This window comes from Enhydra lutris, unplaced genomic scaffold (assembly GCF_002288905.1).
Source record: "Enhydra lutris kenyoni isolate GAN:26980312 unplaced genomic scaffold, ASM228890v2 scaffoldscaffold13, whole genome shotgun sequence".
NCBI classification, from domain to species: Eukaryota; Metazoa; Chordata; class Mammalia; order Carnivora; family Mustelidae; genus Enhydra; species Enhydra lutris.
The window spans coordinates 16,557,916-16,572,721 of NW_019154097.1; the positions used below are offsets into that span (position 1 = coordinate 16,557,916).

The window sequence follows — 14,806 nt, forward strand, 5'->3', positions numbered from 1 at the left end:
ATTTGACAGAGAGAGAAAAATCACAAGTAGGCTGAAAGGCAGGTGGGACAGGGGGAGCAGGCTCTCTGCTGAGCAGAGAGCCCGATGTGGGGCTCGATCCCAGGACCCTGAGATCATGACCAGAGCTGAAGGCAGAGGCTTACCCCACTGAACCACCCAGGCGACCCTGAATTATACCTTTCAAAAATGAAAAAAAGGGGGGAGGAGTCAGGCACAGTCTTAAAACCTAAAATATTTTATATGTTTCTCTTCAGAAAATACCACAAATTTTAAAACAGATTTAAAACACTTTCATCATTACATGTTTTTTTCAATAAAGCTACTTTTTCAAATACTTCTTAAAGTAATATTAATAGAATGCCCCATTTCTTACCAGAAGACTCTTTTCCATTCTGTTTCTCATAGAGGGTACCCACAGACATCAGGAAAACAATAACCAGGAACACTGGAATTCTCCATGAGCCAGCCAGGGATGCTGAAAATTTATTAAGAGTTAACATTTTTAGTTAAATAAAAATCTACCACTTGTCTTTAGAAGGCTCAATTTATTCTTAGCAACAGTATCTGAAGGTAGAAGTTAGACTGGGGGCGGGGGGGTGGGGAAGACCAGTAGAATGACAGAACAATTTGGCATAGATGTCATTAACAAAATTATTTCACAGGGAATAAAATTTTTTTAAAGGTCATAAGACAGATGAAACCTCAGTTCAGGACTCCTCTCAGTTAAATCCAGCCCTGCTCTGAGGCCCCTGGTCTAAAGGATTGGGTATGTGCCAGCCTACCCTGAATGGGCTTCTATCGCCTGAGGAATCAGGTCTGTTCTAAGCACACCAGTGTTGAGGACAAACCTGAACTCAAGCTTTTTGTTTAACCCCAAAATGACCTGCATCAGGCACAGAACCTAAAGTCACGGGGCCTGACTTCATTTCCTAAAAATACCACTGGGGGTGAACTCCCATCTCTCAAGAAAGGGTGAAATGGCCCAAAAGACCACTATAAAAAGCTTCAGTGTATCCTCAATGTAGAGGGCAAAAATGCTAACATTTTTGGCCCCTACGTATAGGCATTTGTGTTTCCCTGAGTTGATCTAGAACCTCCTGGACTGCTTGTCTCCCTCCGTTGCCTTCCCCAAATTCAAAATGAGTCACGTCGGACTCATCAGGGGATCTTGCTAAAATACAACATCCTCCTTTAAGGTTCCAAATCAGCAAAGCTTCTTAGAAAGTAATGTTTTGTTCCACATCAGACTCTAAGCAAAGACCTACCTTCAATCAACCCTGATTTTTAACCAGTAGCTCTAAAAACTACTTTAGATAGGCTAATTACTGCTCTATATAACTGAATTTTGTTTTTATTTATGAGAACCTAATGCTTCCATAAGCTTAAGACCTGGAGACAAAAGAGTCCCTGAAAAAACATCACTCTACAATATCCTAGCAGGTACCCTGCTAACAGTAAAGAGTCCCAAGTAACAGGGAACTCATTATTTTGAGCAGCTGACACTGATCATCCTGACGCTGAACAGATTTGTCTCCCTGAAGCTACTCATTGCTCTGACACCTCTCCCTCATGGTTACAGAGATCTGTTTAAACCGCTCTTTCACAGGACAGTCCTTCAAATAGGTGCAACAGGTGTCCACATTTTATCTCTTCCTTCCCTCCACCCATAGAGCCCAGTCCCCTTCTCTCATCCTGAGTAAATACCTCTGGTTCCCATAAGTGTTGCTCACACACTTGACTGCTTAGCTATATCCTCCTTAAGTTTGACACTCAGAAGTGGCCACGATGGTGCAAGGGTGCCCTACTTTTTAAGATATATTTATTTTTAAAGGACCTTTTGAAAATGAAGATTCTATATAATTAAAAGACAGACATGTTAAAGCATAACATTTGTATTAAAGATTAAAGAAGGATTAAAGCACATTTTCTAAAGATCATTTTAAAGAATGTTAAATGCAACATGTAACACTACACAAAAAATTCACTTCAGTTCACAGGATCAGCCTCTGCTGATCTTAAGCTAGACTTTCTTAGAAAAAGGGACCCACCTAAATGAAAAAGCAATATAATCCAGACAGGAATTGAAACTGCTCTCAAGTAGCGTTCAGTGCTTGCATTCCACTTGAATGAAACAGTCAACACATAGCCAACTACCAACGTCCAGATCTTAAATGAAATATAGACACAGTTGTAAATATATATACATGAAAATAAACATATAATCATACAAAAATCTGCAAACATCTATACATCTATGAGAGCTCTGGATACAACACAGATAAGATGAAGGTGGTCGTGCTAAACACATGTGTAGACTTTCCTCTTCTGTGTAGATAAATCAAGATTTGAAATAAACAAGCATTTGAAATCCAGCATATGTAGCAATGTTGTTGTTGTTGTCATTATTATTATGATTTGACAGAGAGAGACAGAGAGAGAGAGGGAACACAAGCAGGGGGAGTGGGAGAGGGAGAAACGGGCTTCCCGCCGAGCAGGGAGCCTGATGTGGGCCTCGATCCCAGGACTCTGGGGTCACGACCTGAGCCAAAGGCAGATGCTTAACGACTGAGCCACCCAGACGTCCATGTAGCAATATTATTTAAAGAGTCTCACAGTGCCTGGTTGGCTCAGTCAGTGGAGCGTGTGACTCTTGATCCCAGGGTTGTGAGTTTGAGCCCCACATTGGGTGCACAGATGACTTAAAAATAAAAATCTTAAAAAGAGGGGCGCCTGGGTAGCTCAGTGGGTTAAAGCCTCTGCCTTCGGCTCAGGTCATGATCCTGGGGTCCTGGGATCAAGCCCCGCATCGCATCGGGCTATCTGCTCAGCAGGGAGCCTGGTTCCCTTCCTCTCTCTCTCTGCCTGCCTCTCTGCCTACTTGTGATCTCTGTCAAATAAACAAACAAAAATCTTAAAAAAAAAAAAAAAAAAAAAAGAACAGTCTTAACAACAAAAAAAATACCATATAGTTTTAAGATATGTTGAAGTTCAAAAGCAACTGTATACATAAAGATGCTTAAGATAAAAATATTCGTTTTTAAGCTATGGACTTAAAGCGAGAGCTTAATATGGTGGAATTCCTCAAGTTTCTCTATACATTAGTATTTAAAAAGAACAACAGGGGCGCCTGGGTGGCTCAGTGGGTTAAAGCCTCTGCCTTCGGCTCAGGTCATGGTCCCAGGGTCCTGGGATCGAGCCCCGCATCGGGCTCTCTGCTCAGCGGGGAGCCTGCTTCCTCCTCTTTCTCTCTGCCTGCCTCTCTGCCTACTTGTGATCTCTGTCAAATAAATAAATAAAATCTTAAAAAAAATAAAAAAATAAAAATAAAAAGAACAACAAAAAAGAAAGCTTCCCCGGGGCGCCCCGGTGGCACAATCTGTCAAAGACTGTTGGTTTTGGCTCAGGTCATGATCTCAGGGTCCTGGGATGGTACTCCATGCTCCGCATTCAGTCTGCTTGACATTCTCTCTCTCCTACTGCCCCTCCCACTCATGCTCACTCTGTTTTTCTCTCAAATAAATAAGTTAATCTTAAAAAGAGAGAGAGAGAAAGTTTCCCAAAAGAATCAGGTTAAAAGATTCTATCACATCCTATGAACTCTGCTTGTTAACTGTGAAAATAATGTTCTTAAAAAGCTAGGAAGAAGGCATCCAGGTGAACTGGGATCCCTGAAATAATCCAGGTAACAGATGGTTAACCCTAGTTGAGCTGCGTGCACAGCTCAAGAAGTGTAGCTAAAAGAAAAAAAAATTACCAGAGGAAGAAACTGCAAAAGCTGAGGGCAAAGGAACCACCAGGGTCCCCTCCTCAGTTTTCCCTCCACTAAACCAAGGGCTCTAGCACTAAAGAAATAACTACAAGAGCCTACACAGAAACTCTACTAACATGTATGAAAGATGGAAGGAATACATAACCCACAACGATGTGAGCACCAAGAACCTATTAAAAGAACCTGAGGGTTCCTGGGTGGTGCAGTTCGTTAAACGTTTAATTCTTGGTTTCTGATCAGGTCCTAATCTCAGGGTCTTAAGATCAAGCCCCACGTCTGGCACCACACTCAGTGTGGAATCTACTTGAGATTCTCTCTCCCTCTCACTCTGCCCCTCCCGCTCATGCACATGCTTTCTCTCAAAATAAATAAGTCTTTTAAAAATAAAATAAAATAACCTGAATCTTGGGGGAGGGGAACGCAAGTTAAAAACAAACAAACAAACAAAAAAACCCCACAACTTTGTTTTAAGTCAGAGAATGAAGAAAAAGAACTAATTACTACAAAAGAGGAGGGAAAAAAAACTATCTCCTACTTTATTTGGGTCATATCAATCAATAAAATAGTCTTTTGGTCTTAAAACGTTCATAGCTTCTGACCTGAGACTTCAGCTTTGGAACTTTACTAAATAAGAATAAATTCTGCAAAAGCCTTTATAACATAAAGAAGTTCATCACAGTATCATTTAGAATAGTGAAAAGTGGATAATCTAGTAAGTCCCACAGCTGGGAAGTGAGTAAGGAGGATTTACTCAATAAAATGTATGCAGCCATTAAAATCGGGTTTTTAAACAAAACTATATAGTTAGAAACACTCCTAAGATATTCTTAAAGAAAAAGCAAAATACAAAAATCACATACATATGACATGATTGTATCTACTGTGTGGCAGGAGGTAAAGGAAATGTACTAAGAAGTTAGTAGTTATATTTTCATGGTGGATTTTGGTTTTCCTTTTACTTTTTTGTGTATTTTCCAAAGAGCCTTTAATGAGCACTAATTATCTTATCATGGAAAGGATATTAAAATATTCTTCTTCAAGCAACTCCAGTAGATGAAATATCAAGAGATCTTAAGCCCTAGCTAATATGAGCACCTGGGAAGTGAGACCACAGCTGCTTCAAAACAGTTCAAGCCTGCAGAACCACACAAATTTAACCCGGTAATTCAGAGAATCTGAGGTAGGGCTGTAGAGCTCGGACCAAAATCTGAGTATAATAACAGTACATTTATATAATACTTACTACGGACCAGACTCTGTTCTAATGCTTTATAAATATATGAACTCATTAAATCCTCATAACCCCAGGAAATCAGTACTATTACCATCCCCATTTTACAGATGAAAGAAACTGAGACTTTGGGGGCATGACCTCCTCATGGTCACACAGCTAAAAAGTGACAGAGCCAGGATTAGAACCCAGGAATCTGGATCCAGAGTCTGCTTTCTTAACAGTGAGGAGAAAGAAGGGTATGTGCTAAAAAATAAAGACGAACAGCCGCTCCAGTATTCACAAGCAAACATAAAAAATAAAAAAGTCTGTTTTGGTGACTACAAATTGTTGAAATAAAAAATGATCCTCAGTAAATGGTCCGTTTTCAATGGTTATGCCACACACGGGTTATCAGCCCACCCCAGGAAACATTTAGTCAGTAATTCAGGTTAGAGACTAGAAGGCTTATTAAGTGAACTCCCAGGTTACACAAAACTGGGAACAGTCAATAAAAACTGAGATGACTGTAATGATTCAAAATGATATTCTGAAGCTAGAAAAGGGCTAATTAAAATAAGATTAAATTTAATAGAAAGATCCAAAAGTCTGCTCTTAGGTTCAAAACTCAACTGCACAAGTATTGAACAGAAAAAGGACAGCTAAGCTACTTTCCAGTTCAGTGAGTCAGCAGTATAAATGGTGTGAGTGCCTCTTAATAACTCTCATATCAGGAGAAATGACTGTTTCAATGACTTTTGCACTACTGAACCATAGCAATAAAATTCAGAATGGGAAAGGAAAGAGAAATCACAACATAGGAGATACACATATACATGGGGGAGAAAAAATTGCTTAGCTTAGAAAAGAGAAGGAAATATCAAGATTTGATAACTATCTTCAAATAGCTAGGAGAATGTCTTCTGGGAGACATATTTGCCTTAATCGCCCATGGTCCTGAGGAGAAGAAATATGTGGGAATTAGGAAGCAGCACATTTCAGCCCAATATGAGGATAAATTTTTCTAACAAACTATAGCTTTCTAAAAATGGAATATTTTATTTGAGCAAAAGCTGTCAGGGATGACAAAGCAGGAGAGTCTGCTCTCAGTGAGACGCTGACCTAAAGGATCACAAAAGGCATATCTTTTCATACTTTAAGCCTATGATGTTTTAAAACTGATCTCCAATAAGTTTCTGATTCTTACCTGGACTCATAAGGAATCAGTATCACCTACAGGGAGAGAAAAGACTTCATATTTCAGATTTTTTTAAGGGAAAAGCATGGTCTAAAGAGAAGCACATATTTTCATCTAGTAAACCTGAAACTCATGGATAACCTCATTTTAGTTTAAAATAACCACTTACTAAGGGCGCGTGGGTGGCTCAGTCGGTTACATGCCGGACTCTTGATTTCAGCTCAGTTTGTGACCTCAGGGTCATCGGGCTCTGCACTGGGTGTGGAGCCTGCTTAAGATTCCCTCCCTCTGCCCCTCCACCACTGGGCTCACGTTCTTTCAAAAAAATAAATAAAAATTAAAAATAAAATAACAACTTATTAAATACACTCCCCAATTTCACTTCTAAACTTGGTTTACAGAAGCACTACAGACTGTGCACAGAGATATGAAAATGTTCACTATGGCAGCATAAAATATTAAAAAATTAGTAACAACCTAAACATTATTTTATAAGGGACTCTTTAAATAATGGTACCTCAAAAAACTGGAATAATTATTCAGAATTTCAGAGGCGTGATGAATATCTACATTCAATGACACAGCATAAATGCATACATGTGTAAATTTACAATAGTGAAAATACACTTGCCAAAATATTTAAAAATATTATCTCTGGATGGTTAGATTTCTGGAGGTAATTTGCTTATTTCTGTTTTTCTTCAAGTGCTGAATTTTCTAAGATTATTATCTTTATAAATAGCAATTTTTTTAAAATTTTATTTATTTGATAGAGAGAGAGACAGCAAGAGAGGGAACACAAGCAGGGGGAGTGGGAGAGGGAAAAGCAGGCTCCCCACAGAGCAAGGAGCCCTATGCGGGGCTCGATCCCAGGAGGCTGGGATCATGACCTGGGCTGAAGGCAGACACTTAACAACTGAACCACCCAGGTGCCCCACAAATAGCAAATGTTTTTTTAACTTAAAAAAAAACTCCCTTGGCCTATGGATTTTTTCTTTCAATATTCGGAAGTGTCTCCTCAGAAAAGAGTCACAGAATATTATTAATTAAAAAAGCATGACCATTTGTAAGCACCAGAGATTTTTTGCTAAGCCATATTATACAAATTATCAATGTTTAAAAAATGTTTATCAGATTATCCTAATACAAATTCTGAGCTATAATAATCTGACAGGGACACTTCCTAAAACACCTGAAAAAAAGTTTTTTATACTATAGTACTATTAAAAAGAAAGAATTTTATCTAGAAGTGCTAACAAGGAAAGATGTTCTCTAATACAATGATAAAGAGCAAGGTGCAAACTTATATATTTATGTTACCAATTTTTGTATGGTAAAACAAAACCCTATACTTTATATGTTCACATAAGCATACAAATAAATTTAGAAGGCTATTCATCAAACAGTAACAGTAACATCTACACAGTGGGAATGGTGGCAGAGAAATTATTCACTTTACCATATAGACTTCTATGCTGCTTAAATTGATTCTTATGTAACAAACATGTTTTACTTGAATCAGTTTTTGAAACTGCTCAATATTCTTTAAGACGACTTTACCAAAAATAAAGATTTGTACTTTCAAATTTCATACATAATTTCTAGGATGGATTCCTACAAGTGTGTCTTTAAGAGTTTTTTTATTTGTCTCTATGTTTAGCCTCTGAGCAAACCTGTTCAAGTATGAATTTTCTTCCAGCCATAAATCAATGAACCACAGATTATAAATAAGAGGTCATACTTCCTCAAATTTATGTTCTTTAAAACAATGTATCCTTCTCAAATACACATTCAAACTCATTTTAAAGCACCCATATGCACTAGATACTATATAAGATGCCCCCTAAAAACTGGAGGCATTTATTTAGCACTACAAGCAAGCTAATAAACAATCCAATTTCCTTTCATCCGGCTAATTAACCACATACGCTTTTCTGATTAATTAAAATATTAAGTGCATTAGTAGACTTTGCCTTTGAGATTGTTGTATTTATCATCATGTGGGAATTAACCAGAAAAGCAACTCGGCTTGTTGCTGTTGCAGGTTTTTGTGTAACAGCTTCCCAAGTCTTACTGAGAGAAGAAAAGCACAGAGAACCATCCCAACTGCACAAACATACAAGTCTCAATCCCTCGTAGCTTCAGGTACTTCGACCTCCTTTAAAACAGCTTTATTCTAATTTGAAAACTGTACTCTTCTATGGTGTGGCAACTTAGAGTCAAGAACCTTTTCTAATCAGGGGCGCCTGGGTGGCTCAGTCGGTCGAGCGTCTGCCTTCAGCTCAGGTCATGATCCCAGGGTCCTCAGATCGAGCCCTGCATGGGGCTCCCTGCTCAGCAGGAAGCCTGCTTCTCCCTCTCCCACTCCCCGGGCTTGTGTTCCTCTCTCGCTATGTCTATCTCTGTCAAATAAATAAATAAAATCTAAAAAAAAAAAAAAAAGAAACTTTTATAATCAAAGTCTTTGAAAAAGAACCTAAGCACTGGAAACGTTCTTCCTCACGGATGCCAGGCGAGCAAAAACACACCTAGGAGAGGTTCAGAAGTGGGATGGAGGGGGCCTGGCTGGCTGACGGATGTGCACTTGCTAAGAGCCTTTTGAGCAGCACTGACAAACACTTCGGAACCGCACGAGGAACCTTAGAAATCACCCGAGCCAAACCCACACTTCACCAACTGGAGTGTAGTAGCTCAGAGAAGAGCCCTGGTCAATCCAAGGTCACAAAACAAGTTACTGACAGAGCTCGGTTTAGAATTTACAGTCTCGGGGCGCCTGGCTGGCTTAGTCAGAATGGCAAGCAACTCTTGATTTCAGTTCAAGCCCTATGTTGGGCAGAGAGATTATTTACAAAATAAATTAAATAAATAGAATTTACAGTCTTCTCACCTTTCTTCGTACTTCTATATAAAGTAACATGGAAACAGTAGCATCGGGGACCATGGAGAAATCAAATCTATCACTATTGCAAAAACTGTAAATGGTCTCCAAGTATTCTAACATGTCTGAACTAAGAAGGAGAGGAACATCAAAACACTCCCAGCAAAGGGGTGGGGGAGGGGTGGGTATTAGCTTTTTTTCAGTTTTATCCTGACAACTCCACACCATGGGAAGATGCCAAAGGCCCCAAGGACTGTGTCCCATGTGAGCATGGTGCAACAGGTGATTTTTTTTTTTTAAGTGTTTAGAAACCACTTACTAAGTCCATACAAAATTCTAACATTTGAAACCATTTAAAAGAGCTACTCATACCATAAATGACTAGTCTGTACTTGTAAGCAGGACAGAGTGTTAGGAGACTAAAGAAACCACAAGAGTGAGGTGAAAAGGAACTGAACTAGAAGGATAAGCAAAAAAGGAAAATACAGATACTGAAGCCACTACAAAGGAAAACTATTTCCAAACCACTTGGAAATAGCTGAACTGATACAAGGATAAAAGAATAGATGACCAAGGTCACTAGATGACTAGAATCCAAGGGCCTTTGGGGGAACATCTGTGGTTAGTCCAGTCCTGATACTCTTTTATGTTTCTTTCCCCAAATAATTAAAATCAATTTTAAAAAAATAAATAAATAAAAAATAAAATCAATTTTTATTTTAGAAAGTTAAATTAAAACATTTAAACACAATGTAGCGGGGGAAACCTTTTAAAAATTCTTACCAAAGGTTACTCAGAGAATTCTGATGACAAAAGGACTTACTGATAGGTCTGCTGAATAGCTTTTACTGACAGAATAAACAGATCAATCTCTAAGTCAACCGCTGAACCAACAAAATTCCTCCCTCCTTCACAGGACAATCATGAGAATAAAGCAACACCCATGAAAACACCTAATCCGGCACCTAGCACATGACAGATTCTCAAAAGTTGGACCTTAAACGTATGAATTGTCGGCTCTACAAAACGTAGATTTGCTTATATGTGACTTTTCTCCCTGCCTTTCTCATCTACATCCCTCTTCAGCAGCAGGCTCAAATGTACAAGTTATCTAGAAAACATGGACTCTTTTTCAATGCCAGCCCGCTCAGCTTGGGCTCAGAGAACCACAGTGACAGTGAAATATGAGATAGAGAAGTTACAGAGTGGTCCCCTTGCCCAGTCACCCGACATTCCTCCACTTCGTGTCAAGCTTTAATCAGCCTTTTTGGCTGAGAGCTGAGGACTCCCTGTCTCTGTTTCCCAAGTACACCTCACCCTATCCAACCACCCATGCCTAAGTGCTGGTTCAAGAAAGCACAATTGCAAGCCTTATTTCTCTCAAACTCAGATCAACCTAGGGGACCTTCTCATTCAATTTAACCCCCTCTACCACTCCCACTCACTCCTAGTTAACTCATACGGTTTCTGTTATAATGGTTTTGTTTTCCCCACCCCACTTCTCCCACGCCCCATCACTGCAGTCAAACTGCTGTTTCAAGCCTTTTAAAAATCATTAACTTCACTACCCTAACCCCCATTCCCTGCCACAAAATCAATATTGGCCCTTACTTCTCTTCCACTCATCCTCAATTCAGATTAGAGTAGTTAAGTAAAATACAAAAATGAGGGTTTCTCCTCTGTAAAGAGATACACAAAATGGCATACATGCAGCTACAGGCACTTCCCCACTGGTACTTAAATTCTTCATCTCTTTTCACTGAGGGTAACTAGAAGAAATGCCCCCACTTTCCACTGATCCTGAAGTATGAAATTACACTATTCACACATTAGACCTTTTATTTTCCAATTTGCTACAGTTTGGTGGATACCCTATTTGGCCTTGCCTAAAATAATTTACACTAAATTACAGTATCAACAGTAAAAATGTCAGCAGAAACCTTACATGTGTCTGCCTCTGACAAGACTGAATTTCTTGGATAGAAATCAAGTCACTGTATTTATATTTCTTTCTTTTTTTTTTTTTTTTAAAGATCGTACTTACTTGACAGAGAGAGATCAGAAGTAGGCAGAGCAGCAGGCAGAGAGAGAGGGGGAAGCCGGCTCCCTGCTGAGCAGAGAGCCCGATGTAGGGCTCGATCGCAGGACCTTGAGATCCTGACCCGAGCCGAAGGCAGAGGCTTAACCCACTGAGCCACCCAGGTGCCCCTATATTTATAGTTCTTAACAGCATTCAGTATTCTGCCTTATATGAGCCATTCAATCAACTGAACTGTGCAACAAGGTAAAGGAGAAATAGCACTGAAGGTATAACAGGGCAAAGGAGACATGGCATACTCCATAAAAGCAAAGCATAACTTTCTTCACATTGTGTGACCTCAGGAACAACCACATTCTCTGTGCCTAAGAAGCCTCTCCTGAAAAATGGCAGGCATCTGGCAGTAAAAAGTGTATAAACTCCGGGATCTCTCCCATCTGACAATCCAGCAAGCCCTGTGAGTTCAAAGGTCATTCCACATCCCTCCTTCCTACCACAATTGAAATAGCCCAGGCCACTTAGAGGCCAAAGCTTGTCTGTCTGATCATAGGCTGTATCCCAAAATTATGGACGAGGGGTTCCCCATTACCTTGCTGGCCCATGACGTGTGTGTGTGTGTGTCTTCTCCAGGAGAACATGTTCACATACAATTATATGCACCTTGAAAACAAGGCCTGCATCTTATTCCTTTAAAACCTCTACACAGGGGCGCCTGAGTGGCTTAGTCCTTAAGCGTCTGCCTTCGGCTCAGGTCATGGTCCCAGGGTCCTGGGATCGAGCCCTGCATCAGGCTCCCCGCTAAACGGGAAGCCTGCTTCTCCCTCTCCTGCTCCCCCTGCTTATGTTCCCTCTCTCACCATGTCTCTCTGTCAAATAAATAAATGAAATCTTAAAAAAAAAAAAAAAAAACCTACACAAAGCCTAGTATCCATCAACATGTTCAATCACCTTTTGATGGAAACTGAGAGGTGGCCCTGATAGAGCAAGGGAATACAGGAGTTCTGGGATCAAGCATCACTCTACAAATAACCTTGGCAAGTCAAAACCCTGTTAGACACATTAGGGGAATTATTTTGCAACTCGATGTCAAAGCACCCTGAACACTGACAAAAGCGAATAAAGTTATTCTTAAAGGGTATTGTTTATTGACAAATTAGCCTTATTGACAAAATAGCCAAATTAGTTTGACAAATGTGCATTAAACAGCCACCTGTTTTTAACAGACCTTAAACAGCTGGGTATTAATTGGTCTACAATCTAGTCTGAGTTAGGAAGTATGCCCCTAGATTATCTTCAAAATCCCTTCCAATTCTAAAGCTCCCTAATTTTCTAAGAAAATAGGCTCAGGGTGATCCAAGAATCACAAATGTACCACTCCCTTCACCTAGCCTGTGTAAGTAATCCAGGCGGGAGGCGAGGTACTGTGGTACAGCTTTCCCTCCGCAGGTGGTTCCCAAGAAGTAGACTGTGGCGTGAAGCAGGCCCGGGGGCCTCTCATCTGAACTCAGAAACTGCACGGGCCTTTGAAGAATGCTTTGTTTTAGGACTTGAGCAACTGAAGTCAACCGCTCCCTTCCTTGTCCCTAACTAGCCCTGGCCTGCCTGGTTGGGAAAAAAAAAAAAAAAAAGTCACCTGTCCCATCTGCAGAATGTCAAGCTGGACTAGGATCCGTTAGGTCCCTTCCTGCTGCCATCCAGAAAAGTCCCCTGTGAGAACTGAAGATGGCCGGGGCCACCACCACCCTGCCCCTCCTCTGGCCAGGGGTAAATTCAAGTCCACCCGCCCATGCTCAAAACTCAACCTGCAGAGCCGCACTGCGATTCCCCCCACCTGGGGACACGTCCCCAGTAGAGGGTCTATTAAGATGGGGCCGGGGGACAGGGATGCTGCTGCGAGCCACACCCGCTCTCTCTTTGGAAGGAAGCGGGCCGAGGTCTTCATGGGCACGGGAAGGAGGGCGGAGACTTTGGAGGGTCCCCGCACTGGTGAGGAGGAGCTGCAGGACGGCACCGCCGGGACTCAGGGGTGTGTAGTGCGGGCAGCCGCGCGCCGGCCGGGCCCACGCTCACTCACCCACAGGCTGCTGAAGTAGTCGAGCCCGCGGCAGATGAGCGCGCCGACGTGCGCCAGCAGCACCTGCACGCCCAGGTAGCTGCCGAGGCTGTAGAGGCCGTAGAGGAGCGGGCCGCCCGCGCCCAGCAGCAGCAGCAGGCGGCGGCGGCGCAGCGCCTGCTCGCCCAGGGCCTCGACGCCGTAGTCGGCGAAGCAGAGCGGCAGCAGCAGCGCGGCCAGCACGATGGGCGTGTGCGCGCGGTGCAGGCGCTGCAGCCAGTGGCGGCCCAGGCGCGTCAGCGAGCTCTTGAAGGGGTGCAAGAAGGTGCCGCACAGCACGGCCCACAGCAGCGGCCGCAGGAAGGCCTCCAGGATGAAGTAGACGAGCACGGCGGCGCCGCAACACAGACACACGAACAGCACGGCCCCCGTGTTGTAGAAGGCCTGCTTGATGGGCTTGTCGAAGCGCAGCGCCAGCGCCGGCGTCCTCGGCGTCTCCCCACAGCAGCCGCCGCCGCCTCCCGGGCCCACCGGGCGCGGGACCCGCAGCACCCGGCCCGGGGAGCCCCGGGGACTGGGCGCTTCGGCAGGGGCGTTGCGGTCAGCCATAGTGGCTCCGCTGCCGCCGCCAAGAGGCGGTACTGGGAAGCCGAGCCGGAGGCACCGGGGAGAGGCTAGGCGCACCGCGCGCAGCATTATGGACGTTGTAGTTTCTAGCTGGGCGCTCAGAGCCTACAAGACCCTTAGAGAACTACAATTCCCAGAAAGTCGGGAAAGAGTTCTTTCGCCTCCGGGTTCCTTCGCCTATTGGTCCCTGCAGATGCAGGTAACAGGTTTCTAGGCTCAACATCTTCCAGGAATGGGGTGCAAAAATGTCGCTTCACCCATTGGTTAAAGTCAACTTTTCAGGAGGCGGAATTCCCAAAGAGGCACTATATTCGCAGATCGAAATTCTAGGCTGTACTTTAGAATCCCCCGGGTGGCGAGGATGGGCCGGGGTTTGGGGGGTAGTACTTAAGAAAGACGGATCCCCACATTCAGTTTTCTTGATTTATTTAAGCAAAGTGTTTGCTCCTGTGCAATACTTAAATAGCGATTACCATACCGCAGACCCTGTTCCAACTTCCTCATTCATTGAATCCTTTGAACAACCCTCCAGTTATTACCCCCACTTTACAAAAAAGAAAACTGAGGCCCAGAGAAGTTAAGTACCTTGCCAAGGTCACACAGCTACTGAGTAGCAAAGGCATAATTCAAGCGCGGAATCTGACTCCTAAATCTGTTGTCTTACCTGTTGCACTAATTGGTCTGACTAGTGATCTTTGGCATGTTCTTTAAATCTCCCCAGTGCACTATGAAGTACAGCTACTGTTGACATTGGGGGCAGGTGTCATGTGAGCGAATCTAAACTCCTAAAAGAGCTCGAGATCAGATTCTCAAACTGCTGTTTCTTTTTGAGACCCAGGGTCAGATTAGTTAAGCCCCCAAACCTGATTTTCCATCTGTCATGTGAATATGATAATAATAGAAGCTCTTGTCTCAGGAGAGAAAAAGAGAAATCTCTAGGGCAATGCAAGGTGCTTTTTTATGTTAGAAAGGTCCTGGGATCCAGCACTACTACTCACACCCCAACCAACATTTTTATTAAAAGAGAAAGAAA

The 14,806-nt window shown here is 42.5% G+C and overlaps 1 protein-coding gene across 1 annotated transcript in view; it reads right to left on the reverse strand.

Annotated features, from left to right (window-relative positions):
• Positions 1-13,755, reverse strand: part of LOC111146050 (transmembrane protein 245) — an 84,117-nt gene extending 70,362 nt beyond the window's left edge. Inside the window, exons 1-3 of the mRNA XM_022501427.1 lie at positions 13,168-13,755; positions 2,049-2,166; positions 374-475 (exon numbers count right to left, since the gene is read on the reverse strand). Coding sequence (XP_022357135.1) covers positions 374-475; positions 2,049-2,166; positions 13,168-13,755 — 808 coding nt within the window. The remainder of the gene's footprint in view (positions 1-373; positions 476-2,048; positions 2,167-13,167) is intronic.
• Positions 13,756-14,806: the final 1,051 nt, after the last annotated feature.